Source organism: Dama dama, chromosome 9, assembly GCF_033118175.1.
Source record: "Dama dama isolate Ldn47 chromosome 9, ASM3311817v1, whole genome shotgun sequence".
Taxonomy (NCBI): Eukaryota; Metazoa; Chordata; class Mammalia; order Artiodactyla; family Cervidae; genus Dama; species Dama dama.
The window spans coordinates 7,617,560-7,645,090 of NC_083689.1; the positions used below are offsets into that span (position 1 = coordinate 7,617,560).

Sequence of the window (27,531 nt, forward strand, 5' to 3'; positions counted from 1 at the left end):
CACCTTACCTGTCTCCTAAGAAACCTACATGCAGGTCAAGAAGCAACAGTTAGAAGCAGACATAGAACAACAGACTGGTTCAGAATGGTAAAGGAGTATGCCAAGGCTGTATATTATCACCCTGCTTATTTAATGTATGGGAAATGCCAGGCTGGATAACTCAAGCTGGAATCAAGATTACCAGGAGAAATATCAGCAGCCTCAGATATGCAGATAATACCACTGTAATGGCAGAAAGTGAAGAGGCTAGATTAAAATTCAACATTCAAAAAACTAAGATCATGTCATCTGGTCCCATCACTTCATGGCATATAGAAGAGGAAAAAGTGGAAGCAGTGACATATTATATTTTATTGGGCTCCAAAATCACTGTGGATGGTGACTGTAGCTGTGATAATAAAAGACACTTGCTCCTGGGAGGGAAAGCTGTGACAAACCTAGATAGAGTATTAAAAAGCAGAGACATCACTTTGCTGACAAAGGTCCATATAGTAAAAGCTATGGTTTTTCCTGTAGTCATGTATGGATGTGAGAGCTGGACCATAAAGAAGGCTGTTGTTGTTGTTTAGTTGCTGAGTCATGGCTGACTCTTTGCAACTCCATAGTCTGTAGCCCGCCAGGCTCTTCTTTTCATGGGATTCTCCAGATAAGAACACTGGAGTGGGTTGCCATTACTTTCTCCAAAAAGAAAGCTGAGCACTGAAGAATTAATGCTTTCAAGAAGACTCTTGAGAGTCCCTTGGACTGCAAAGAGATCAAACCAGTCAATTCCAAAAGAAATCAACTCTGAATAGCCATTGAAAGGACTGATGCTGAAGCTAAAGTTCCAATACTTTGGCCACCTGATATGAAGAACTGACCTATTGGAAAAGACCCTGATGAAAGAGAGGCAAAAGGAGAAGAGGGTGGCAGAGGACAAAATGGTTGTAGATAGCATCACTGACTCAATGGACATGAATCTGAGTAAACTCGGGGAGATGGTGAAGGACAAGGAAGTCTGGCTGCTGCAGTCCATGTGGTCACAGAGTTGGACATGACTTAGCAAGTGAACACACACACTTATCTAGCTACTATGTCTTTTATAAGTTATTAATGCCTTAGCAACTGTATCAACTGTACTACTGTTAATGGTTTTGTTTATTTCTTTCCTTTTTCTGTTTTTACAAATAAATTGATTTAAAATAATTGGGAAATGCTTAAAAACATACTAGACAACAGAATCCAATAATACATTAAAAGGATCATACACCATGATCAGGCGGGATTTATCCCAGGAATATACACAAATCTTTCAATGTACACAAGTCAATCAGTGTGATAGTCTATGCAGTGATAGACCATATTAACAAACTAAAGAATAAAAGCCATATGATCATCTCAATAGATTCAGAGAAAGCTTTTGACAAAATTCAAAACCTATCTATGATACTCTCCAGAAAATGAGCATAAAGGGAACCTCAACATAATAAAGGCAATATATAACAAACATCATTTTCAATGGTGAAAAACTGAAAGCATTTCCCCTGATATCAGGAACAAGACAAGGATGTCCATTCTCATCACTCTTATTCAACATTGTTTTGGAAGTCCTTGCCATGGATATTAGAGCTGAAAAAGAAATAAAAGGAATCCAAGTTGGAAAAGAAGAAGTAAAACTGTCATTGTTTGCAGATGACATGATACTATATGTAGAAAATCCTAAGATGCCACCAGAAAACTACTGGACATAGTGAATTTGGTAAAGTTGTAGGATACAAAATTAATGCATAGAAATCGCCTGCATTCCTACACACTAATAACAAAAGAGCAGAAAGGGCAATTAAGGAAACAACCACACTTACCATCACAACATAAATAATAAAATACCTAGGAATAAACTGACCTCAGAAGGCAAAAGACCTGTATTCAGAAAACTATAAAACACTGATGAAAATCAAGGAGGATACAAAGAGATGGAGAGAAATATGATGTTCTCGGATTGAAAAAATCAATATAATAAAGATGAGTATATTGCCTAAAGCAAGCTACAGATTCCATGGAATTCCTATCAAATTACCAATGGCATTCTTCATAGAATTAGAACAAAAATTTTTACAATCTGTATGAAAACACCTCAAAGAGCCAAAGTAATCTTGAGAAAGATAAATGGAGCTAGAGGATTCAGGCTTCCCAACTTCAAAGTATACTGCAAAGCTATAGTAATCAAGACAGTGTGGTCCTGGTACAAAAACAGAGAAATAGATCCATGGTACAGGATAGAAAGCCCAGAAGTTAACCCATGCACCTATGATCACCTAATCTATGATAAAGGAGGCAAAAATACACAATGGAGAAAAGACAGCCTCTTCAATAAGTGGTGCTGGGCAATCTAGACAGCCACATGTAAAATAATGAAATTAGAATACTCCCTAACATCATACACAAAAACAAACTCAAAATGGATTAAAGACCTAAATGTAAGTCCAGACACTATAAAACTCTTAGAGGAAAACATAGGAAAAACACTCTTTGACATAAATCACAGCAAGATCTTTCCTGCAAAGAAGTTCTTGCACCTTCTAGAATAATGAAAATGTAAAAAGAAAAATAAACAAATGGGACCTAATTAAACTTAAAAGTTTTTGCACAGGAAAGGAAACCATGAACAAAATGAAAAGACAGCTCTCAGAATGGGTAAAGGGAAAAAAGTGTTAGTCACTCAGTCATGTTCAACTCTTTGTGACCCCATGGACTGTAGCCCGCCAGCTCCTCTGTCCATGGGATTTTCCAGGCAAGAACACTGGAGTAGGTTGCCATTTTCTTCTAAGGATCTTCCAACCCCAGGGGTCGAACCTGACTCTGCTGCATTGCAGTCATGTTTGACTCTGCAACCCCATGGACTATACAGTCCATGGAACTCTCTATGCCAGAATACTGGAGTGGGTAGCCTTTCCCTTCTCCAGGGGTCTTCCCAACCCAGTGATTGAACCCAGGTCTCCTTCATTGCAGGTGGATTCTTTACCAGCTGAGACACAAGGGAGCCCAAGAATACTGGAGTGGGTAGCCTATCCCTTCTCCAGTGGATCTTCCTGACCCAGGAATCAAACTGGGGTCTCCTGCATTGCAGGCAGATTCTTTATCATCTGAGCCACCAGGGAAACTCCAGCAGAATGGGTAAAAATATTTGCAAATTAAGCAACTGACAAAGGATTAATATATACAAATAGAGCAGAAAGGGAAATTAATATATACAAATATTATCTATACACATATAATTAATATATACAAATAATATCTCCAAAATATACAAACAGCTCATGGAGCTCAACATCAAAAAATCAAAAAATCCAACCAAAAAATGAGTGGAAGACCTAAATAGACATCTCTCCAAAGAAGACATATAGATGGCCAAAAGACACATGAAAAGATGCTGAATATCACTAATTTTTAGAGAAATACTAAATCAAAACTACAAGGAGGTATCAATGCACACCAGTCAGAATTGTCATCATCAAAAAGTCCATAAGTAATAAATGCTGAAGAGAGTGTAGAGAAAAAAGAAGAATTGGTATAGCCACTATGGAGAACAGTGTGGAGTTTCCTTAAAAAATTAAACATAGAATTACCATATGACCCAGCAATCCCACTACTGGTTATATACCCTGAGAAAACCATAACTGGAAAAGACCCATGCACCCCAATGTTCACTGTAGCACTATTTACAATAGTCAGGTCATGGAAGCAACCTAGATGTTCACCAACAGATGAACGCATGAGAAGATGTGGTCATGTGATACAAGGCCTATTACTCAGCCATAAAAAGGAATGAATGTGAGTCAGCTGAATTGAGATGATGAACCCAGAGCCTGTTGTACAGAGTAAAGTAAGTCAAAAGAGAAAAACAAATACTGTATATTAATGTGTATATATATATATATAATCTAGCATATATACATATATATATGTGTATGTATGTATGTATATATGAGAAAAGTAGAAGGATGTGCACTCAGTTTCCAGAGAGAACACCAAAATTGCAACTAGCTGCTGAACAACCATCAACAGGAGGATGTTGAAACCCACCAAAAAAAGATACCCCATGTCCAAGGACAAAGGAGAAGCCACAGTAAGATGGTAGGAAGGGTGCAATCATGTTTAAAATCAAACCTCATACCCGCCAAAGACTCTTGGAGGGCACAGACAAAACCTTGTGTGTACCAGAACGCAAGAGAAAGGAGCGACCCCACAAGAGACTCAGCCAGACTTGCCTGTGAGAGTTTGGGAGTCTCCAGCAGAGGCGTGGGTCAACAGTGGCTGGCCTCAGGATCGGGGCATTGGCAGCAGCTGTCCTGGGAGGTGCAGCATGCTGGCATAAGTCCTCTTGGAGGAGGTCGCCATGACCCCTACCGTGGAGCCTAGAGCCTACCATAGAGCCTATAGCCAACGATAGAGACTACAGATTCTAGGACTGGGCTAGACTCAGGCCAAACCACAGAGAAGGAACACAGCCTCACCCATCAGCAAAGAATTGCATAAAGATTTACTGAGCATCACCTTACCCACCAGAGCAAGACCCAGTTTTTCCCACAAGTCCCTCCCATCAGGAAGCTTGCACAAGCCTTTTGTCCTCATTGGTCAGAGGGCAGACAGAATGAAAACTGCAATCACAGAAAACTAACCAAAATGATCACATGGATCACAGCCTCCTTGGGTAACTCAATGAAACTATGAGTCAGGCCATGTTGGGCCACCCAAGACAGATAGGTCATGGTAGAGAGTTCTGATAAAATGTGGTACACTGGAGAAGGGAATGGCAAACCACTTCAGCATTCTTGCCTTGAGAACCCCATGAATAGTATGAAAAGGCAAAAAGATAGGACACTGAAGAATGAGACCCCACCCCTGCCCCCAGGTCAGTAGGAGTCCAATGTGCTGCTGGAGGAGAGTGGAGAAATAGCTCCAGAAGGAATGAAGAGGCTGAGCGAAAGCAAAAATGACACCCAGGTGTGGGTGTGTCTGGTGGTGAAAGTAAAGTCTGATGCTGTAAAGAGCAACACTGCATAGGAACCTGGAATGTTAGGTCCATGAATCAAGGTAAATTGGAAGTGGTCAAACAGGAGACGGCAAGAGTGAACATCAACTTGTTAGGAATCGGTGAACTAAAATGGACGGGATGGTCAAATTTAATTCAGATGACCATTATATCTACTACTGTGGGCAAGAATTCCTGAGAAGAAATGCCAGGTGAACAGAATGAAGGCAAAACCACGCAAAGAGCATTTGATGTAATCTAGTACCCTTTTCATGATACAAACACTCAACAGATTAGGAATAGAAGACAATCTCCTTAACCTGATAAAGGGAAGTTATGAAAAATTCACAACTAGCATCATATGCTCAATGGTGAAAGACTAAAAGCTTTCCCTCTAAGATCAGGAAGAAGACAAGAGTACCCACTCTCATTGCTCATATTCAACATAGTACTGGAAGTGCTAGCCAGAGCAATTAGGCAAGAAAAAGAAAGAAAAGGCATCCAAATTGGAAAGCAAGAAGCAAAAACATTTCTATTCACAGATGATTTGATCTCATATATAGAAAATTCTAAAGAATCTACACAAACTCTCACAGCTAATGAAAAAATTAATAAAATTTGCAGGATACAGGATCAAAACACAAAAATCAATTGTACTTCTATACATAGTCAATGAACAATTTGAAAAGGAAGTGAATGAAACAATTTCATTTATAATAGCATCAAAAGAATAAAATATTTAGGAATGCATTAACCAAAGATGGATAAGACTTGTTCATTGAAAACTATAAAACAGTGCTAAAAATTTAAGGAAGACCTAAATAAATGGAAAAATCCCATGTTCATGGATTAGAAAAAAATAGTGTTAAAATGGTAATACTTCTCAAACTAATATACAGATTCAATGCAATCCCCATTAAAATTCAAAAAATCTTTTTTTTGCAGAAATGAAAAAACAACCCTAAAATTCATATGGAATTGTAAAGGATTCTCCAAAAGCCAAAACAATCAAAGCCGAAGCAATTGTAAAATAAAAATAAAGTTTGAGAACTTATACTTCCCAACTCTAAAGCATACTATAAAACTATAGAAATCAAAATAGTGTCATATTGGAAGAATGGTAGACATATAGACCAATGGAATAGACTTTTAAGTCCAGCAATAAACCCAGACATCCATGGACAATTGATTTTTAACCAGGGTGCCAAGACTATTCAATAGGGGAAAGACTAGTCTTTTGAACAGATGGTGCTGAGATAATTGGTTTCCCACATGCAAAAGAATTAAGCTGGACCCTTACTTCTCACTATATACAAAAATTTACTAAAAATAGACCAAAGACCTAAATGTAAGAAGTAAAACTATGAAACTCTTAGGAGAAAACACAAGTGTAAAACTTCATAACTGTAGATTAAGCAAAGTTTACTTTGATATGATATCTAAATAGGTAGATTGAATGTCATCAAAATTTAAAACTTCTGTACATCAAAGGACCCTGTCATAAAAGTGAAAAGACAATCTATAAAGGGAGAAGATATTTGAAAAGTATATTTCTGATAAGTGTCCAGTGTTGGATATATGAAGAACTCTGACAACTCAACAATAGAAACACAAACAACCCAATTAAAAACTGGGCAAAGGACTTGCATAGACATTTCTCCAAAGAAGACATTCAGATGTTCAACGATCCCACGGAAAGATGCTCAACATCATTAGTCATCAGGGATGTGCAAATAAAAATTACAATGAGACATAACTTCAGAGCCACTGGGAGGGCTAAAGGAAAAAAAAAAAAAGAGAGAATAACAAACATTGGCAAAAATGTGGAGAAACTGGAACCCTCTTGTATTGCTGGTGGGAGAGCAAAATGGTGCAGTTGCTGTGGAAAAAGAGTTTGGTAATTCCTCGAAACACAGAATTACTATGCAATTCTCCTTCCAGGAATATACCCAGAAGAATTGAAAAACAGGTGTTCAGATACTTGAAACATCAGCATTATTCACAACAGCCCAAAAAAGGCTTGAAACAAACTAACTGTCCTCTAACAAATGAATGGATAAATAAAATGTGATCCATCCATAATATGGAATATAATTCAGCCATTAAAAGGAATAAAGTACCAAAACATAATACAGGTGGATGCATCTTGAAAACATTATGCTCAGTGAAAGAAGCCTCTCTCCCTCTTCTCTTTTTCTCTTTCCCTCCCTCTTTCCTCACTTGCTGGAGGGCCCAGCCACTGCATTTAAGGGAACCCAGGTCATATGCAGAAGCAGCAGGGGCCACCAAGCATGTAAGAGAGATGAAGACCAGCTCATCTCTCTCTCTCTTGTTAGCAGAGACCAGCCCTGCCTACTGCATCTTCCCACATCTGCAGATGTTGGGACCAACAACACATGATTATTATTGTTTAAGCTACTATGTCTTGTGCAAATTTGCTCTTCACCAAGAGTTAACCAACACCCAACCTGCCAGATCTCTTCTTCCCTGGCTCCAGGACCACGGATAACTTCGGCTGTGTGCCTCTGTGATCCCCAACCCTCACCCTTTTTCCTGTTTTCTGTTTTGGTATTTTCTCTCTAAGACCTGCCTGAAGTCCTGGCTCCTTCAGGAAAACTGCAGTGGTTAATCCTGTCCCCGTGGAATTGTGTAACTGTTTTTTGGGAATGGGGAAGCAGGAGGAATCTCTGTGTGATCCTATACCCTTCCCAAACTCCAGGAGCACCCTCCAGAGTGGGTGAGCATTGGAAAGGACCCACATGGGAGATCCCTATAGTAATGAGCACGGCCCCCTTACTGCAAGTGCTGTTGCTATGCTTGAGCACAAGTGAGAAACAGAGGCAGGAAAGAAACGAACTGGCTTGTGCCCACTCCCACTGACGGGGAAGCTGGATTAAGCCCTGCCACATCCACATCCCTGGGCTGCCACCTCTGCCTGGTTAGCCATGACGGGTACCACGTGTACCTTTGTCCAGCACGGGGCCAAAGATAGCCAGGCTGTTGTTGATGGTGGTGCAATTCCAGCGGCGGCCACGGAACTGGTGTTGGCACTCCTGGATGCTGATTTTGATGCCCTCTGCCACGCTGGGCATGATCTCCACGTAGTTCCGGCAGAAACGCAGCTGCTTGGGTACTAAGCCTGGGATGCTGGCGCAGAGGATGGGCTGTGTCCCCAGGGAAGAGTACTGGGGTCCAACAGCCAGGGACCTGGGGGAGGAGGACAAGGAGGCCTGGTTAGTAGGGGAAGTGCCCTTCTGGCCCATGAACCGGGAGCAGGAGTCAGGCCTGTCCTAGGGTGAGCTTTCTTTGGAGGATGCACACAGGCCCTTTCCTTCCAGATACTTGAGCATTCCAGGGCAGGATGTGCTTCTACCATGGAGGAAGCCTGTCCCTATCCTGTACCTGAGACTTAGCACAAAACAACGTGACGTGCACATGGATTGACAGAAAAGAAATCAAGGAAGTGGCAGAGGTTTCCCTGCTTCTCTGCACAACTGCAGAGGGCCTGGCCCCAATGGGGTGGAGACAGCAGCACGCTGAAACTGTTCAGGAACACAGAGAACAGAACTCAAGCATACAGGTGATGCTGAGTCAGTACAGGGGCTGTCCAGAGGAGGTACTGCGGGTCTGCGGCAGGAGAACAATCACTTCTAGAGAATGCTGTTGTTGTTCAGTAGCTAAGTCAAGTCCAGCTCAGGGACTACAGCATGCTGGGCTCCCCTGTCCTTCACTATCTCCTGGAGTTGCTCAAGTTCATGTCCATTGAGTCAATGATGTTATCTAGCCATCTTATCATCTGCCATCCTCTTCTCCTCCTACCCTCAATTTTTCCCAGCATCAGGGTCTTTTCCAGGGAGTCAGCTCTTCGCATCAGGTGGCCAAGCATTGGAATTTTAGCATCAGTCTTTCCAATGAATACTTATGGTTGATTTCCTTTAGGATCGACTAGTTTGATCTCCTTGCAGTCCAAGGGACTCTAAAGAGTCTTCACCAGCACCACAATTTGAAGGCATCAATTCTTCAGTGCTCAGTTTTTTTATGGTCCAACTCTCACTCTGACCACTGGAAAAACCATAGCTTTGACTATATGGACTGTTGTCAACAAAGTGACATTTTTGTTCTTTAATATGCTGTCTAGGTTTGTCATAGCTTTCCTTTCAAGGAGCAAGTGTCTTTCGATTTCATGGCTGCAGTCCCCGTCCACAGTGATTTTGGAGCCCAAGAAAGGAAAATCTGTCACTGCTTCCACTTTCCCCCCTTCTGTATGCCATGAAGTGAGGGACCGGATGCCATGATCTTAGTTTTTTGAATGTTGAATTTCAAGCCAGTCTTTTCACTCTCATCTTCATCAAGAGGCTCTTTAGTTCTCTGCTTTCTGCTGTTAGAGTGGAGTTAGAGATGGGGCACCCTGGAGGAGGGCATGGCAACCCACTTCAGTAATCTTGCTTGGAGAATCCCATGGACAGAGCAGCCTGGTGGGCTACAGTCCATGGGGTCACCAAGAGTCAGACATGACTGAAGCGACTTAGCATGCATGCACACACATAGAGATGGGGCACAGAAGTGGGTAAATAAATCATATAGGTGAAAACCACTGCTGAACTCATGCCCACCATTCCAGCAAGCTTTTGGCTATTTACTCAACAGATATCAAAGCATATGCACACAATAAGATGTGCTTAAGAATATTCACAGGGCTGTGATCATCAGAGAAAAACTTGGAAACCACCAAAGGATGCATCCACAGAAGCGTGGATGAACAGACAGTGTTTACTCTTGCAGTGGAATGCTACATGGAAATAGAGAGGAGTGGCCTGCTCGTGCAAAGGTCAGAGATCTCCCTGGCAGGGAGCTTAAGTGACACCTGATACAGTGTGGGTGACCATGATTCTGCTGATGGAGACCAAGGCCCAGCAACACTGTGGATAGGTACAGAAATCAGGATAGTTTCCTCATTCTCATGAGAGGTCTGGCCTGACCAAAAGGCAGTATGAGAAAATGTATCTCAGGCTGTGCTTTGCCAAATGGTTCCCACTCACCACATGTGCCTATTTAATTTAAGCAAAATCACAAAAAATGAGAGAAAAATTTGGTTTCTTAGCTATACATGATCTGTGGTTACCATGTTGGATGGTTAGATATAAGAACATTTCGGTCACTGTGGAAAGTTCTACTGGACCGCTAGGGTCTAGGGTGAAGAAGTGCTCTGTGTTTGACAGGGCTGTTGGTTACACCCGTGTTTATGTGTCACAACTGATTGAAATATGGTCATGTTACTATTTGTGATTGTTGTTCAGTCACTCAGTTGTGTCCGACTCTGCAACCCCATGGACTGCAGCATGCCAGGCTTCCCTGTCCTTCACCATCTCCTGGAGTTTGCTCAAACTCATGTCCATTGAGTCAATGATGCCATCCAACCATCTCATCCTCTGTCGTCCCCTTCTTCTCCTGCCCCCAATCTTTCCCAGCATCAGAGTCTTCTCTAATGAGTCAGCTCTTTGCATCAGGTGGCCAAAGTATTGGAGCTTCAGCTTCAGCATCAGTCCTTCCAATGAATATTCAGGGTTGATTTCCTTTAGGATGGACAGGTTTGATTACCCCTTGATTTCAGAGGAAAAACCAGCAGGCCCTTTCCAGGGCAGAAGGAAAGAGCTTCCCCAATCCCACGGTGACACGTTGTTATACCTGCCCAATCTGATGGATAACCCATGGTTCTGCCATCTGTGGGAGCATCTGTCTTTGTAGTGGGGTTATGGGCTCTTGTTCGGCAGAGCTCTGCTTGGTTCCTGTGTCTCAATGCGTCCTTCACCCCTGGGTGGAAACTCCATGTGAACGACTGTGTGGCCGCTGCTCTTTTTCGGGGCCATCTGTTGAAGCCTGCCTCCCATCAACCACGGATATCACAAAGGTTCTTCAGGGTGTCTCAGGGTCATGAAAATGTTTAGGATGGTAGGAGAAGACCAATGCATGGGAGGCCCTGTGGACCTAGGGGGACCACTGGGTGTGGGGTGGCTCTGTGCTTTCTTACTTGGCTCCCAGAGATCTGCTCACTCTCTTGGCACAGTGGTACAGGTGTTACCCATGTTCACCTGGCCTTTAACCTCAGCACTCTCTCCTCCTCCTCTGAGAGCCCCATCTCCTCCTCCCACTGGGGTTTCTGGTGGGGTGTGTCCCAGACCCAGACTGACCCCTCTGCCTGGCAAGATGGTCCCTGCTTATCTGGTAGGTTTCTCTGGTGGGATTCAGGTGGGAATGTCTGTTTCCCTTTCCTTTATTTGGTGGGTGACTTTGTAAACATTTCAGCTGGGCCCCCAGAGGTTCCTCTTGTTCAGCATCTCCTCTCTCCTGGAGGGTTAGGCGCCCCTAAGAACATGGGACAAAGGTTTCTGTGCTCCTTAGCAAGCCGCACACCTGCACTATGATGCTTGCAGTAAATCCTACTCTGAGTCCAACCCAGATCCATCCATCTGTGGTGAGAATGAGAGGAAACGGGAATCACCGTCCCTCAGAGAAACAAATCTACCCTCTGGAAATACAAATCAGACCCTAACATCTTTCCCTCTTTGTCTCCAAAATCTCCAGAGGCCGCCTTGCCTCGAGGCACACAGCCCACGCCCTTCAGCACCTGGAGATGTCTCATTGGATGACCCAGAGAGAACACTTCCTCATTCCGCACAGTCCTGTGAGATCTGTCCACCTCCATCCTCTCACACTCTGCCAGCCCCCTACTCCTGCCGCACCAGGCTCTGGGCACAGTTCCTGTCTCCATCCATCTCTCAGTCAATGTGGGACTTTGTCACAAGCATCTCTGTGGCCACAGTTCCGTTCAGTCGCTCAGTCATGTCTGACTCTTTGCGGCCCCATGGACTGCAGCACGCCAGGCCTCCCTGTCCGTCACCAGCTCCCGGAGGTTACTCAAACTCATGTCCATTGAGTCAGTGATGCCATCCAACCATCTCATCCTTGTCATCCCGTTCTCCTCTCGCCTTCAATCTTTTCCAGCATCAGTGTCTTTTCAAATGAGTCAGCTCTTCACATCAGGTGGCCAAAGTATTGGAGTTTGAGCTTTAGCATCAGTCCTTCCAATGAATATTCAGGGCTGATTTCCTTTAGGATGGACTGTTTGGATCTCCTTGTAGTCCAAGGGACTCTCAAGAGTCTTCTCTAACATCACAGTTCAAAAGCATCAATTCTTCGGCCCTCAGCTTTCTTTATAGTCCAACTCTCACATCCATACGTGACTACTGGGAAAACCATAGCCTTGACTAGACGGATCTTTGTTGGCAAAGTAATGTCTCTGCTTTTTAATATCCTGTCTAGGTTGGTCATAGCTTTTCTTCCAAGGAGTAAGTATCTTTTAATTTCATGGCTGCAGTCACCATCTGCAGTGATTTTGGAGCCCAAAAAGATAAAGTCTGCCACTGTTTCCACTGTTTCTCTATCTATTTGCCATGAAGTGATGGGACCAGATGCCATGATCTTAGTTTTCTGAATGTTGAGATTTAAGCCAACTTTTTCACTCTCCTCTTTCACTTTCATCAAGAGGCTCTTTAGTTCTTCTTTGCTTTCTGCCATAAGGGTGGTGTCATCTGCATATCTGAGGTTATTGATATTTCTCCCAGCAATCTTGATTCCAGCTTGTGCTTCCTCCAGCCCAGCGTTTCTCATGATATACTCTGTATATAAGTTAAATAAGCAGGGTGACAACATACAGCCTTGACGTACTCCTTTCTCTATTTGGAACCAGTCTGTTGTTCCATGTCCAGGTCTAACTGTTGCTTCCTGACCTGCATACAGATTTCTCAAGAGGCAGGTCAAGTTGTCTGGTATTCCCATCTCTTTAAGAATTTTCCAGTTTGTGGTGATCCACACAGTCAAAGGCTTTGGCATAGTCAATAAATCAGAAGCACATGTTTTTCTGGAACTCTCTTGCTTTTTCGATGATCCAACGGATGTTGGCAATTTGATGTCTGGTTTCTCTGCCTTTTCTAAAACCAGCTTGAACATCTGGAAGTTCACAGTTCACATACTGTTGAAGTCTGGCTTGAAGACTTTTGAGAATTACTTGACTAGTGTGTGAGTGAGTACAATTGTGTGGTAGTGTGAGCATTCTTTGGCATTGCCTTTCTTTGGGATTGGAATGAAAACTGACCTTTTCCAGTCCTGTGGCCACTGCTGATTTTTCCAAATTTGCTGGCATATTGAGTGAAGCACTTTCACAGCATCATCTTTCAGGATTTGAAATAGCTCAACTGGAATTCCATCACCTCCACTAGCTTTGTTCGTAGTGATGCTTCCTAAGGCCCACTTGACTTCACACTCTAGGATGTCTGGCTCTAGGTGAGTGATCATACCATCATGATTATTTGGGTCGTGAAGACCTTTTTTGTATAGTTCTTCTGTGTATTCTTGAAGGAGAATATCCCATGTGGAATAGGAGATACCCCGTGCCCAAGGGCAAAGGAGAAGCCCCAGCAAGATGGTAGGAGGGGCGAATTCATGTTTAGAATCAAACCCCATTCCTGCCAGAGACGCTCAGAGGGCTCAAACAAACCTTGTGTGCACCAGGACCCAGGGACCCCACAGGGGCTGAGACAGAACTCTGTGGCCACACAGAGTCCCTTTTATCTCCCACAATCCCCCTGCCCTCTTGTGTGGGTCACCCTCTACACCTCCCCACTGCAGCACTTATGTAGTTGTATATTCAGTTAGCTGGCTGAGGAGAGGGCAACTTCTTGAAGTCTTGAACACAGGGTTTCCCAAGTTTGGTATCATGTCATCCTGTGCCCATTCTGCCCACCATTTCTGGGCAACCTCTATCCTCAGCTTGCTCTTCCTTCCTGATCAAGTGCATCTCTCATGAGTTAAAACCTATTTTCCCCAGGGAATTTCCATGACACCATGCATCCACATGCTCAAGTGGAGCTGAACTTTCCTTTCATGGGTGGCCATCTCTAGTGCCCCCATTTCTAGGGAAGACCTGAAGCCTCCAAACCAGACTCCTGGTCTCCTAGGTCCCTCCTACATCTGTGCCTTAATATCTGACACCCCTCCCTGGGTGCCGTCTCCATGCTATACATCCTCATGCCTTGATGAGCCAAAACCCAGCCATGATCTCACAGTGGATATCACAGACATCCCCATGGCCCTGCCTGAGTCTGTATTCCTGGAGTGGCATTCCAACTGTGGGGTTGGCCTGTCCCCTCACTTGTTCCTTCATTACCTGCAGAGCCTATTGAATCGTGGGTGCCTGGCCAGGCCTGACCCTCCCTAGCTTTCTCCCACCCCCACCTCAGAGTCTGGGACCCCAAAGTTTTCAGAAAGGGCAGCCCCCTTCTTTCACCCAGCTGTGAGGTCTCTCCTCTCTAGGAAGTATTCTGTGATCTGAGCCTCCCTGTCCTGCACAGACGGCTCTGAGTGGAGACTGCAGGGGCTGCCGCTGTCTCTCTGGGGCCTCTGTGCTGACCGAGGTGTTTAGCTTCCTGATGGACCAGCATGGGCCGAATGCACAGATGGGAGGATGGGGGGAAGCTGGCACTTGGACTGAGACGTGGCTTGCAGGCCAGGGTCAGCGATCTCTGCTCTTGAGGGCACCCAGTGGGCAGGGTGAGGACTTCAGGGTGGAGATGATAGGCCAGCTCTGCCCACTCCAGGCTGAGTTCAGATGTCCAGGACAAGTTGGTGAGGGTCAGTGGGTGAGATAGACTGTGTCTAACCCGCATGCCCTCTGCCACTCTCAGTCTGAGCTTTTGTGGATAACCTCCCACTTCCCTGGTGGCTTAGGTGGTAAAGAATCCACCTGCAGTGCAGGAGACCTGGGTTTGATTCCTGGGTTGGGAAGATTCCCCCAGAGAAGAGAATGGCAACCCACTCCAGTATTCTTGCCTGGAGACCCATGGACAGAGGAGCCTGGCAAGCTAGAGTCCGTGGGGTCGCAAAGACTCAGACACGAATGAATAACTAACAGTTCACTTCACTTCCCACTTATAAATCAGAGGGTGAAACTCCCCAGACCTCAGTTTCCTTCAGAACACTGTCACCTCCACCACCTACCCAAGTGACTTCAGCCAATTTCTGTGCCCTCCCACCCACTGAGCCATCCCTGTCTTGGCCCCGGTGACCACTCTGCCTGTATCGGCATATGTTGCTGGCTCTGACTGCTCCTGGCCCAGGTTGGCCATCAGTTTCCACCATGTGGTACACTCTCACAGTGACCCTGAATGTCCTCACCTCCCACCTTTGCCCAGCATCATTCTCCGACTCCACTCAGCACAAGCAGGGTGTAACTTGGAACTGGCGGCATAAGTTTCGGATGACAACCTCTAAATAGTGGGAGGACTCATGGGGAGGGGGCCATGAGAACTGAACAGCCAGGTGGCCTTGTGAAGCCAGCAGGTGGAACACAGGGTGAGAGCTAGGTTGGGGAAGAATCAGGGCTCTGGCTCAGGGCCCTTCAGCAGCTGCTACTGTGCTTCCATAGCTTGGAGTCCACCTCTGCTAGCCTGGCTGGTCACTCACCAGGCTCCTTCTGCCTCAGGCAAAGACAGGGCTGCTATGGCCAGTTCTGGAGGCCTCGATGGCGTTGCCAGGCCAGAGAGATCGCTGTCGGGGCCAGGCTAGTGGTTTTCAATCTATGTTCCTCAGAGCACCCAGGACTCCCAGCAGAGGTGCCTTAGAGGCCAGCAGGTCAGGTGGGGCTGGGACCAACTGTCCTGTTTGCCTGGGACTGAAGGGGCTTCCATTTTTAAAAAAAGGACTTATGTTTGGTTGCGCTGGGTCTTCGTTGCTCTGAGCGGGCTTTCCCTCCTTGCAGCAAGTGGGGGCCACTGTCTAGTTGCAGTGTGTGGGTTTCTCATGGCAGTGCCTTCTCTCACTGCAGAGCATGGGCTCCAGGGTGAGCAGGCTTCCTGAGCTGCGGCTCGTGGGCTCTGGAGTGCTGGCTCAGTAGCTGTGGGGCAACGGTCTACCTGCTCCGCGGCATGTGCGATCCTCCTGGACCAGGGACTGAACTGGTGTAGCCTGCATTTCAAACTGGACTTTTAACCATTGGACCACCAGGGATTTTTAAAGCAGGAATGAGCTGTCACTCCAGGTGAGGCTGCCCTGATCAGCTCTGGCTCTTCCACCCTGTGATTCAGGATGTTTTGCACCCATCTGTTCCACATTTTGACGCTCCACATGGGATGTGATTTGCAAACAAATGTCGAACTCTAGTTGATGATGAGCCAGCCAAAGTCTTCAGGGAAAGAGTGGATTGAGGTCACATAAAAACACGCAATGAATAGGTGGGTGAATAGAAGGGATGGTGAGGTATGGAATACACTGGGTCAAGCAGAATGTGCATTGTGGGTACATAGGTGTTCTTTGTTCAAGTCCTGCATCCTTTCGGATGATTGAACACTTCCTGATGGAACATTAGCGTAGGGTTTGCCCTTCATGGCTCTGGTCTTGGAGCCTTTCTGAAGGTGGCTGGCTCCTGAGGTGTGTGGGGTTCTCTCCTTCTCTTCTGTTGCTGGCAGCCGGGCTCAAACTGGAGAAGGGATGAAGATGGTCTGGTCAGAAGGAAAATCTACTCAGTTGATTTCTGAGTGGATTTCTTTAACTGGCTGAACGTACTTGGAGACTCAGAACAAGTGGAAAAACAAAGGGCCACTTAATTCAGACAAAAAAAAAAAAGCGGACTCCATCTCTCTCTGTCCTCACCAGTCCCAGGGTGCTTGTCCCCCTGCCAGATGCCAGATGCCGGGGCTCACTGTGGGTGGCGGCTGAGCTGCCCATCCCCAGAACCCTGCAGCCTGTCCCCACCTCTCCTCATACTGCCAGGCCACAGCTCCAGGGAAAGCAGAGGGGCTCCCGAGTTCATGGCTTCTCCCCAGCCTCGTCCCAAGGTTGCAGTGCTGAGTTAGTGCCCCTGCCCCTGCCTTCTCCTGGCCTCCTCCCAGTCAGGTCCCTTATTCCCACTCCCCAAGCAAGGCCAGAGTCCTGGCAGCCAGCTCCCAGCCCAGAGGGAGAACTCCCAGCTCAGAACTCCCCTGTTCTGGCCTCCACCAATCCCAACTGGATCCCTCTTTCACCCACGCTAGGCCTGGTGGCCTCTTAAGTTCCTTGAATTATTTCCAGAAAGGTTCCTCTGTCCCAGAGCTGGGCAACCAAGAGGATCCTGGTGATGCAGACCCTGCCCATGTAGGGCAGAAAGTTGGGGGGGTCCTGCCAGACATGGGAGGAGTCTGTGTGTGGGAGAAAGGGGGCAGAGAAGGGTCACAGGGGCCCAGTTGATGTAACTGAATTTTGATTGAGCCTTCAAGGATAAATTGGTTCATAAACATTTATATTGAATATCCAAAGTGTGTTCACTAACCTTACTGTGGTAATCATTTTGCAATATATACATCATTATTACATGGACATACATCAAATAATTGCATTGTACACCTTAACCTTACACAATGTTATACGTCAACTGCTGCTGCTGCTAAGTCGCTTCAGTCGTGTCCGACTCTGTGCGACCCCGTAGACGGCTGCCCACCAGGCTCCCCCGTCCCTGGGATTCTCCAGGCAAGAACACTGGAGTGGGCTGCCATTTCCTTCTCCAATGCATGAAAGTGAAAAGTGAAAGTGAAGTCGCTCAGTCGTGTCCGACTCTTTGCGACCCCATGGACTGCAGCTCACCAGGCTCCTCTGCCCATGGGATTTTCCAGGCAAGAGTACTGGAGTGGGGTGCCATTGCCTTCTATATCTCCATAAAGCTGGAAGAAAACTCCAAACTGGACATGTGCTATCTTCTCAACGCTCCCAAGATTCAGATTTCTAATCTGAGGAGGAGGTAGGTACCCTCAGTCAATTAATACTTGGAAGATGAAGATTTGTAACTCCTTCTCCCATGGTCTTCCGGGAGGAGGTGGAAGGTACATTGACCTGGGGCTAGGGGCTGGACAGGTTGGTGGGGAGCAGCGTCCACCAGGACTCTGGACCCCAGACCCCAGGAACAACCAGGTACTGTCCTGTTTAAGGGTCTCTCCAGGAACTAGAGACAGCTTAGTGGGAGAGGGATGCTGTAAACTGAAAAGTGCTGCAACTACAGGGCACCACCACGTTGGTGTTCTGTGTTCCCCAAGTGCTCAGGGCATATAAAACGCTGTAACACCAATGCAGCCTGGACTCCTGAGTCAGATCTGGGAGCAGAGAAGCATGTCCATGGAGAGACTGCCGAAGTCAGCCTGTGTTGGGCTGTGTACTAGCAAGGTCTCCATCCTGATAGACAAACCAATTATGTGAGATGTGAGCACTAGAAAGCAGGTTTGGCCTGTAGAAACTCTCTGCTCTATAGTCAAGTCATCATCCCAGACCCAAGGGAGGAGAAAGAAACAGTTACAACCAAACAAGCAGACTGACATCGGGTTACAACAACAGGGAACAAGCTTGTGATTCAGGACCATGAGTTTCTTTACTGAGCCTACATAGTGGGCTGAGGGCTCAATGACATTGTGTAATCTCTGCACCAACTGCCATCGTCTTCTGAGATGAAAGTATCTGCTTTCTCTCCTGGCGATAGCAGAAAACCACAAAGGCTATTGCAGTTTGTCACCTCCATTCATAACTGAAGGTGAGTTCAACTGCAGTTAGTGGTGGGTACAAATAAAGATATCATTTTCTTGTCCCAGGGGACTGGCGCCCAGAGGGAGATGGCTCAGGAGCATTTGGGAAGGGACATGTGGTTTGAGCTTTCCAGGTGGCGTTAGTGGTAAAGACCCTGTCTGCAAACTCAGAAGACATAAGAGACTTGGGTTCAATCCCTGGGTCAGGAAGATCCCCTGGAGGAGGGCATGGCAACCCACTCCAGTATCCTTGCCTGAAGAATCCCCTGGATAGAGGAGCCTGGTGGGCTATGGTCCATAGGGTCACAAAGAGTTGGACATGAATGAAGCCACTTAGCACACACACATGAGATCTGATGACAGAGAGCGGCTGTGCACGCCCTGAAGGAGGTGGTTGCTCTCCTGCTCTCCTGGCCACCAAGTCCAGGTTCTCACAAGGCCTCCAGAGTGCCCACCTTCCTGTCTGGGACTGTGAATACAGACAGATTACACTTGCTATATCTGCAGGACATGCAGTGGAAAGCAGACATATCAGGGCCACCAATCTGGGTTACTCTAACCACAAGTATGCTTTCAAAGCAGAGTCTTCACCTAGCAGCAGAAGTCAGAGACATGAACAGCGTCTGAAGCTGTTGCTGGCTCTGAGATGAAGGTGCTGCGTTCTGAGACCAGAAAGTAGCCTCGAGGAGCAGAGAACCACCGTGGCAGACAGCTGCAAGAACATGGAGACCGCAAGGACCAGAATTTGACAGCTGGGTGAAGTTGGGAGCACATTAGTTGCTAGATTGGCCAACACTTATTTTGGCCTCTGGACATCATAAGCAGGAAACCCAGGCAAACCTCCAAGATCTCTGGTCTGCAGAGCTGTGAACTAGTGCACAGGTGCTGTTTGAAGCCATAACTCTGGTCGGTTGTTACTCAGCAAAGACTAAATATTCCCCATCTCTCTCCTCTGCATGCTGCCTCTTTTCTCTTGCCCTCAAAGCTGCTCAGGCCAGGAGGCGGCCCCTCCAGGTTCAAGCCACTGATGCCTTCAAGGGCTGGTCACCACAACTTTTAGACAGCTCTCCCCTTCCTCCGCCTCTGTCCCCAATAGCACCCCTCCTCAGGGACCCACTACCACTCTTTCGGAGGCTGGTTACTTCTTCTTTTCAAGTACCTGGAATCTTTTCTTCCTGCATAAGCTGAGCTGCTTATCTGGCCCACCTGCCCCACCAGCATCACCTGTGTGGTCCTGCGCCTGGCCCTGCCTGCTATATGACTCTTTCCAACTGATGCAACCTGGTAGGTGGGACCCCAGGGAATCTCCTGGACCAAGAAGCTGGGGATAGAGCAAGACACCTGACCAACATCATTGCGTTAACTTGGCAGGATGGGGTTTTGGCATGTTGGCTTCCCTTTTCCAGTATGCTATTATGCTCTTAAAACATATTAAATACCAGTCATGCAAGATAACATTTATGAACAGCTATCTTGGTGAGCGTGGGCCACCACAACAAAGAGAATAGACTGGGTGGCTGAAGCAACAAACATTCATTTCTCACAGTCCTGAGATGAGGGTGTGGACATGGTGGGGTTCTGGCGAAGGGTTCCTGGTTCACAGATGGCCAGCTTCTTGCTGTGCCCTCATATGGCAGACAGAGAACTCTAATGTCTTCTTCTTTTAAGGAAACTATTCCCATCACGGGGACTCCACCTTCATGACCTCATCTAACCCCAATTACCTCCCAGAGGTCCCACCTCCTAATACCATCACACTGGGGGGTTGGGGGATCAACGTATAAATCTGGGGGAACATGAACATGCAGTTTATGACAGAGAGTAAGGTAAACGTCATATTCATGAACAAGCCCCACACAGAAACCACTGAACCCAAAGACAGAGGACACCCCGGGGCTCCTGCGTTTGATGTGACACTGTTTCTAGCACAGAACCGTCATTGAGGCGCAATGTGTACGGTGGCTCCCATCTGCCCCCCGGCTGGTCCCCTCTGCCTGTTGCTATGGCCTTTGCACCTGGGTTTCCCAGCCAACACACCAGACGGCTGGAGGGAGAGCTGGGCACGCTCAGGGTGGCCCTGGGCTGGCAGCACGTGCGCCACAGAACCTGTCAGAAGTGCCAGTTCCCCGGCGGTGCTGCCCCAGGCCTGCTGAGTCAGAATCTCGGGGCCAGTGCCCTGCTCTGACAGGTTTGAAAACCACTGATTCTGGGATCACTGAAGGTGAGCCTAACTTTGAGTCCCGGGACTTTGAGTCCAGGGAGCCTCTTGAAGCTTCAAGTCCAAACCCTTTGGTCTGGCAATCAAGGTTTCCTTTGATTTCTGCTTCTAAATCCCAAGGCTTCCAGCAACTTCTGGTGCTGCTCTCTGAGAACATGAGTTCCATTACAGTGGCAGGAGAGAGCACGCTCAGCCAGGCTCAGGAGTGGGGCCACTGTGTCCCCTCCCCCCAGAGCCCCATCTGTCTCCATGGGGCTGGCCACTTGCTTCTCTCCAGCCTAGTATCTCAGAGCCAGCAATAAGCGAGATCATCAGGAGCCAGACCCCAACTCTCATCTGGGGGTGGTGAGGATCCTAAAAAGAGCCAGGTGGTGACAGAAGAAGGAAGCAACAACGGTGAACATTCCAGAAATGTTGTGGTGGGAAGGATGATGTTGAGGCAGGGCACTGACCTCCCATTTCCAAACCCAGTTCAGTCCAGTTCAGTCGCTCAGTCGTGTCCAACTCTTTGCGGCCCCATGGACTGCAGCACACCAGGCCTCCCTGTCCATTACCAACTCCTGGATTTTAGTCAAACTCATGTCCATTGAGTCGGTGATGCCATCCAACCATCTCATCCTCTGTCATCCCTTCTCCTCCTGCCCTCAATCTTTCCCAGCATCAGGGTCTTTTCAAATGAGTCAGATCTTCACATCAGGTGGCCAAAGTATTGGAGTTTCAACTTCAACATCAGTCCTTCCAAAGAACATTCAGGACTGATTTCCTTTAGGATAGACTGGTTGGATTTCCTTGCAGTCCAAGGGACTCTCAAGAGTCTTCTCCAACACCACAGTTCTAAAGCATCAATTCTTCAGTGCTCGACTTTCTTTATAGTCCTACTCTCACATCCCAGGACTACTGGAAAAACCATAGCCTTGACTAGACAGACCTTTGTTGGCCAAGTAATGTCTCTGCTTTTTAATATCTGTCTAGGTTGGTCATAACTTTTCTTCCAAGAAGTAAGTGTCTTTTAATTTCATGGCTGCAGTCAACATCTGCAGTGATTTTGGAGCCCAGGAAAATAAAGTCAGCCACTGTTTCCACTGTTTCTGTATCTATTTGCCATGAAGTGATGGGACCGGATGCCACGATCTTAGTTTTCTGAATGTTGAGCTTTAAGCCAACTTTTTCACTCTCCTCTTTCGCTTTCATCAAGAGGCTCTTTAGTTCTTCTTCACTTTCTGCCATAAGGGTGGTGTCATCTGCATATCTGAGGTTATTGATATTTCTCCCAGCAATCCTGCTTCCAGCTTGTGCTTCACCTAGCCCACCATTTCTCATGATGTACTCTGCATATAAGTTAAACAAGCAGGGTGACAATATACAGCCTTGACATACTCCTTTTCCTATTTGGAACCACTCTGTTCTTCCATGTCCAGTTCTCACTGTTGCTTCCTGACCTGCATACAGATTTCTCAAGAGGCAGGTCAGGTGGTCTGGTATTCCTATCTCTTTCAGAATTTTCCAAACCCTGAGGAGGCAAACTCAGGGTCTTGCTGAGAGAGGCTCTCTGAGGGGTCACAAGCATGGATGAGGTCTCATTAATCTCCCAGGAACCCACTCTGAGTTTTTACCTGGGTGTCTGGGGCTTCAGGTTAATTTTTCAATCTCCCCCTCAGCCTCTCACATGCTTTTCGGGTATGCAAACTGAGGTCCAGATGGAGATGGTGGGGCCTGACTTAGGGCCACTCACAGGAGATGGCGTCAGGGGAGCCCTGAGTGTGGGAACCCCATAACCAGTCACTCCTCATTTACCCTCTGGCCCATATATCTAGGTCATTGTGAGGTCCTGACCTTGTCTCGCGATCTCTTCCTCCTCACGGCCATTGCCAGCGCAGGATGTTCTATCCAATGATGACTTCAGATCTCATCAGCCCTGCTCTGATGGACAAAAACTGTGTCCTGTGGCCTCAGGGAAAGCCAGGCGGGAGGGGGTGTGCCATCTTTCTCCTGGGAACCACCAGGGCGTGGGGGCCCTGCCCTCACTGCACCCATTTCCTTCACCCTGCACCTGGCCACCATGATTCACCCGATGAGGAATCTGTTCCATTTCCCTTCCTACTGCCAACCCTGAAGTGCCGCATGACAACCCAGGAAGTGCCCACATCCCCACTGCCAGCCACCCCCTGGCTGGGAGCTAGAATCTTAAATGCCCAGCTGGATGTCACATCTGCTGTCTCAAAGGCCCCTCAAAATCAGACTGTCCCAAACTGAATGCATCCTTTCCCCGCAGATATGGGAAGGATCCCTCTCTGAGCCCTGAGCTTCCACCCTAGGTTCTGGAGAGATTCTGCTGGCAGAACCATCCATACAGCAGAAGGGGGCAATGGTCAGGCAAGGAGATTACAGCACGCCCACACCACAAGCCTGAGTAGCTGCTAGTACCATCGCTGAGAAGGTCCCACAGATGCAAAATGTTTAGTGGAAGATGGTAAGCCTTAAAAAACAGAACATAGTCTTCTCTGCACACTGTTATTATGATCATGGAAAATGTGTAAGCGAAATGAGAAGAACCTAAAGTGAGGAAATGCCTGTATTAAGTTGGTAAGATGAAGAGCTTGTTTGTTTTCCAGGGTTTTGTGAATGCTATGTTTGGTTAACTTTTAGTAATAATTTGTTTGGGGGTGAGGGCATCATTTTCAACCCAGAGCACACACTTGTGCAGCTTGCAAAGTGGCCCCTAGACTCCAGTTCCAGCCTATGGCTGGGGCCACGTGAGTCACGCCTGCCACCCAAAAGCACTAATGATTTTTCTCTCTCTGCCCCTGTTCGCTCCTGTTGAGGACTGCACAGTTGCACTGTTGAAAGGCCAGGCGCCTTGCCAGACGGTCTTACACAAGATAGAGGAGAGGCGCTGGCTGTGACATGCAGGGGAAGGAGGCCACTCAGGACCCAGTCTGGGCCAGCTGTGCTCCCTGGGGCTGATGGCCTTCACTCAAGCGGAGTTTAATGTAAATGTGCGGTGAAACCTGAGGACAGAAGCCACTTCTCACAGACAGAGGCTGGCGGCAAAGGCAGGACCCGGCGCAGACCCCCTCCGCCCCCTGTCCCTGCCTGGGTCCTTTGGAGGTGGACCCTCAATCAGAGTGCCTAAATGCTTGTGCACCGTTATCTAACAGATCAGAATGGAGTCACAGGCTCTTAGGTCTCTTGAGTTCTGGTCTGATTTCTTTTTGCAAGATCAGCAAACACAGGGTACCTGTGCACGGTGGGCATAGCTCTGCCCTTGCCTACGGCTGCCTGCTGAGTCTGGAACCTCACAGCAATTCTCAAAGAGAGAAGGGCTCTGCGGGGTGGAGGGCTCGGCCGGGTCTAGGGGAAAGGATGTGATCACCACCTCCTGGTATTCACTGAATTAACTGTTCTTGCCCTTCTCTCCTGGGCCTCAGTTTCTCCATCTGTCCAAGGAGGTGGTGGGCCACATTCTATCAGAGGCTCCTGGAGGGGAAGTGAGTCATAGGCACGGCGGATTCATCCGCACCTTGGGGGATGGGTGACCCACATTCTATCCATACATCATCCAGGGTCACCTCTCCAGGAAGTGCTCTGGGTTCTCAGTGCTCCTAGCTGCCTTGTCTGTACCCCGCTGAAGCTTGCCACTCCGCCTGCCCATCCTCCCACTTGTGGGCCACAAGGGGCCACCCCCAGAGAGCGTGGCCACACTTTCCCTTGTCTTTCGAGGGCACAGATCTCTGCTCATTCCTCATCTGGGGCCCCCTGTTGCCCACTCTGCCTATAGGGCCTCTGCGGAGGAGGACTGTGGTTGGTCCCATGGACTTTCCTCATAACACATGAGGATTCCAGAGTGCCTGTCCCATTTTAAATTGCTGTCTTCTAAGGTCAGGGCTTTCCACGGCTGGACCAGGTTCCTATCCTCAGCCTGGAGGCCTTGAGTACGGGCTGGTTGCCTTGTGGGTTGATGGCTACCCAGCTTGATGGGTAGGCTCTGTCCTTTCTGGATGGAGCTGTTGAGGAGTCTCGTAGGACTCAGACTCCCCCAAGGGTGCTCATCTGCCCCAGGTGTTCCAGATTTTGCCTTCTCTCCCTACCCACTATGACATCTCCAAGAAGGGCCCACATGCCTCCTTGCTCTCTCTCTCTCTCTCTCTCTCTCTCTCTCTCTCTCTCTCGCCTGGAAGACCCCTCCCCAGCAGCGGAGCACTTTTGGCAATGGGAGGGCCCATGAGGAGGGGCGTCCCAAGACCTGGATCCCTGGTGTCGGGGGCCACCTCTTTCCAGCTTCTGGGCTGCGTGGCCCTGCCTGCAGCCCTCCCAGCACCCTCTCCTGCCCCACCGGGCCGAGCCGGGATTACTGACACATACTTTGCGCAAGTCCCAGCAGGCGGGCAGAGGCTCCCGTGCCCGCGGCCATGCATTTGCCCGCTTCCCTGGGCGGCAGCGGCACGTTTCGTCGGGGAAGGAATGTGGAAGCACCAAAGTGTGAGACACCTCCAGGGTGTCACCTGGAGAGACTGGGAGGGAGACCGAGGCAGAGCTGGTCTGGTACATGGGGGGGACCCAGCCCTAGAGCCAGAGGTTCAGTCGAGGGGGCTGTAAAAACAGTCAGCTATGTTTTCATGTCCCCAAGCACAGGCTACCCAATACAGTTTCTGTTTTTCATAGGAAATATTCCACCCATTTATTCCTTCATTTACTTGTTCAACAAAGTCTTATCTAACAGCTACAAGGGGTGAAGGGCCAAGGTTGGGGGGAAGGATAACATATACCCTGTAGGATCTCACAGCCTGGTGATATAGGTGCCATTCTTATGACAGTTCCACAAAGGTGGGCGGGGGACAGGTTTCACAGGGATCAGGCAGCCTGGCCGGAGTCAGGGCCTTATTGTCCACCTCTTCATGTTACCCTACAGCATCCAGCCCAGTCTGATGAGGAGTGAGGAGTCACGGTCAGATCTGGGATCAGCTGAGCAAGGCTGGAGGAAGTGTGATGGGATGCAGGGGCACTAGGAGGGGAGGGCATGCTGTTGGGGTGTGGGGGGCAAAGGCATGCCAGGATGGGTTCATTGGTCACTGTGTAACTGTGAACTATCCCCGCTGTGCCTAGGGGAGTTTAGGGAACTTACCAGGAGGACTATGAGTGCAGTGCTGAGCTGGGAGGGGGTGGGGGAGGAGTTGGGTCTTGTAAACCCTGAATTCTCAGCCGCTGTGGTGTCTGTGGGACGCCCCCCCCCCCCCCCCCCCCCACCAAGGCAGGCTATTCCTTCCTCAGCCTCTGCTTCTATCCTTCCATGGATGGGCAGCTCACTACCACCACTCTGAGATCGAGGAAGACTTTCCTACACTGAACCAAAATCTGCCTTCTGGCTACCTATAGCCTCTGCTCCCAGGATTTGCTAGAGCCACACAGAAGTCCAGTCCCCCTTGCCCAACAGCTTCTCACACACCAAACTGCAGTGGGGTGTTCCCCCAACACTTCTCAACCACAGGAGGCTCCAGTCCTTCAATTGCACTTGAAAGGGGTAAATACAAACTCTAAGACTTGGCTCAAAAATGCAAATGACAAGTGCTAGCTGATGGAGCCTCAAGGGGAATGACCCTTGACTTGGGCATGGCAGAAGCGGCCCATTGTGGGGGCTTCAGTTTCTCAAACTAGTTACAGAACTTGGGTTTGGGGTTTTTTAAATTCCTAATCCATTATTATAAATTACATTAAAAGTCTGCTAAAATAATACATAATACATTTTTAAAACTGCCATGATTCTTCCTGAACACCTATTTTCAACTCTGTTCTTATTTCTTCAGGAACAACCATCCATGATGGGCTCTGACCTGTGGATTACAGTTTGAATATAACTGATACTTTCAGGGACAGGAGATTTACCCAAACCCTGCCTTCCTTGTCCTGGCCTGCACGATGGTGGACAGGCCCTCTGGAACAAGGCAACTTCCATCCTTACAGGCTGGAGATTTGTAAGTGAGACCCACCATGAAAAGTGTGATTTTATAGCCTCTCCAGACTGTATTCCTCCTTGATTGTATTTACTCACCCTCTTCGCTGTCACAAAGAATTCTAGGAGATTTGTGCAAATAAAACAGAATCATTTAAAAAGATGACAAGAAGCCCAGTGAAATGCAGGGTTAGCTAGCGTGGGAGAAGCTGCCCCAATCTGAGTCCCAGACAGAGTCCCGAGTGTGTAGGTGGCCAAGTCATATCAAGTTGGATGTGAGAGGTGGGTGATGCTTTTGCATTCTGGAAGGACTGAGTACCATGATGAGATTTCAAGGGATCAAGATGATGCATATTCAACTTGGTGATATAAAACAAGATTTCTGGTCATACATATTTTACCTATGGTCATTTCTAACATTGCTCTTCAATAAAAGGATGTCCACTGGTGGCTCTGTGGAGGAGCATCGTTCCCAGTACCCTGAGATCCTACAACACCAAGGGTGTCGAGCTGGCATCTGGATTTCTCTAGTTTCATAGGCTAGCTGGTACCATCACCAGCCTCAGGGCTGCAGGGAGAGGTGGAGAGAGAGAGAGAGGGACAGACACAGAGATTCAGAGGGACAAATATAGACAGACAGAGAGACGAGGACAGACAGACACATAGAGAGACAGAGACAGAGACAGAGAGGTGGACAGGCTCGCACACACAGAGAGAGGGACAAACAGGGTGAAGTGAGAAGGAAGGATTGGCAGGAGGG

At 47.6% G+C, this 27,531-nt stretch overlaps 1 protein-coding gene across 1 annotated transcript in view; it reads right to left on the reverse strand.

Annotated features, from left to right (window-relative positions):
* The window catches only part of WNT3A (Wnt family member 3A), a 60,827-nt gene extending 35,455 nt beyond the window's left edge, over positions 1-25,372 (reverse strand). Inside the window, exons 1-2 of the mRNA XM_061149527.1 lie at positions 25,158-25,372; positions 7,977-8,218 (exon numbers count right to left, since the gene is read on the reverse strand). Of these exons, the coding sequence (XP_061005510.1) occupies positions 7,977-8,218; positions 25,158-25,372 (457 nt within the window). The remainder of the gene's footprint in view (positions 1-7,976; positions 8,219-25,157) is intronic.
* Positions 25,373-27,531: the final 2,159 nt, after the last annotated feature.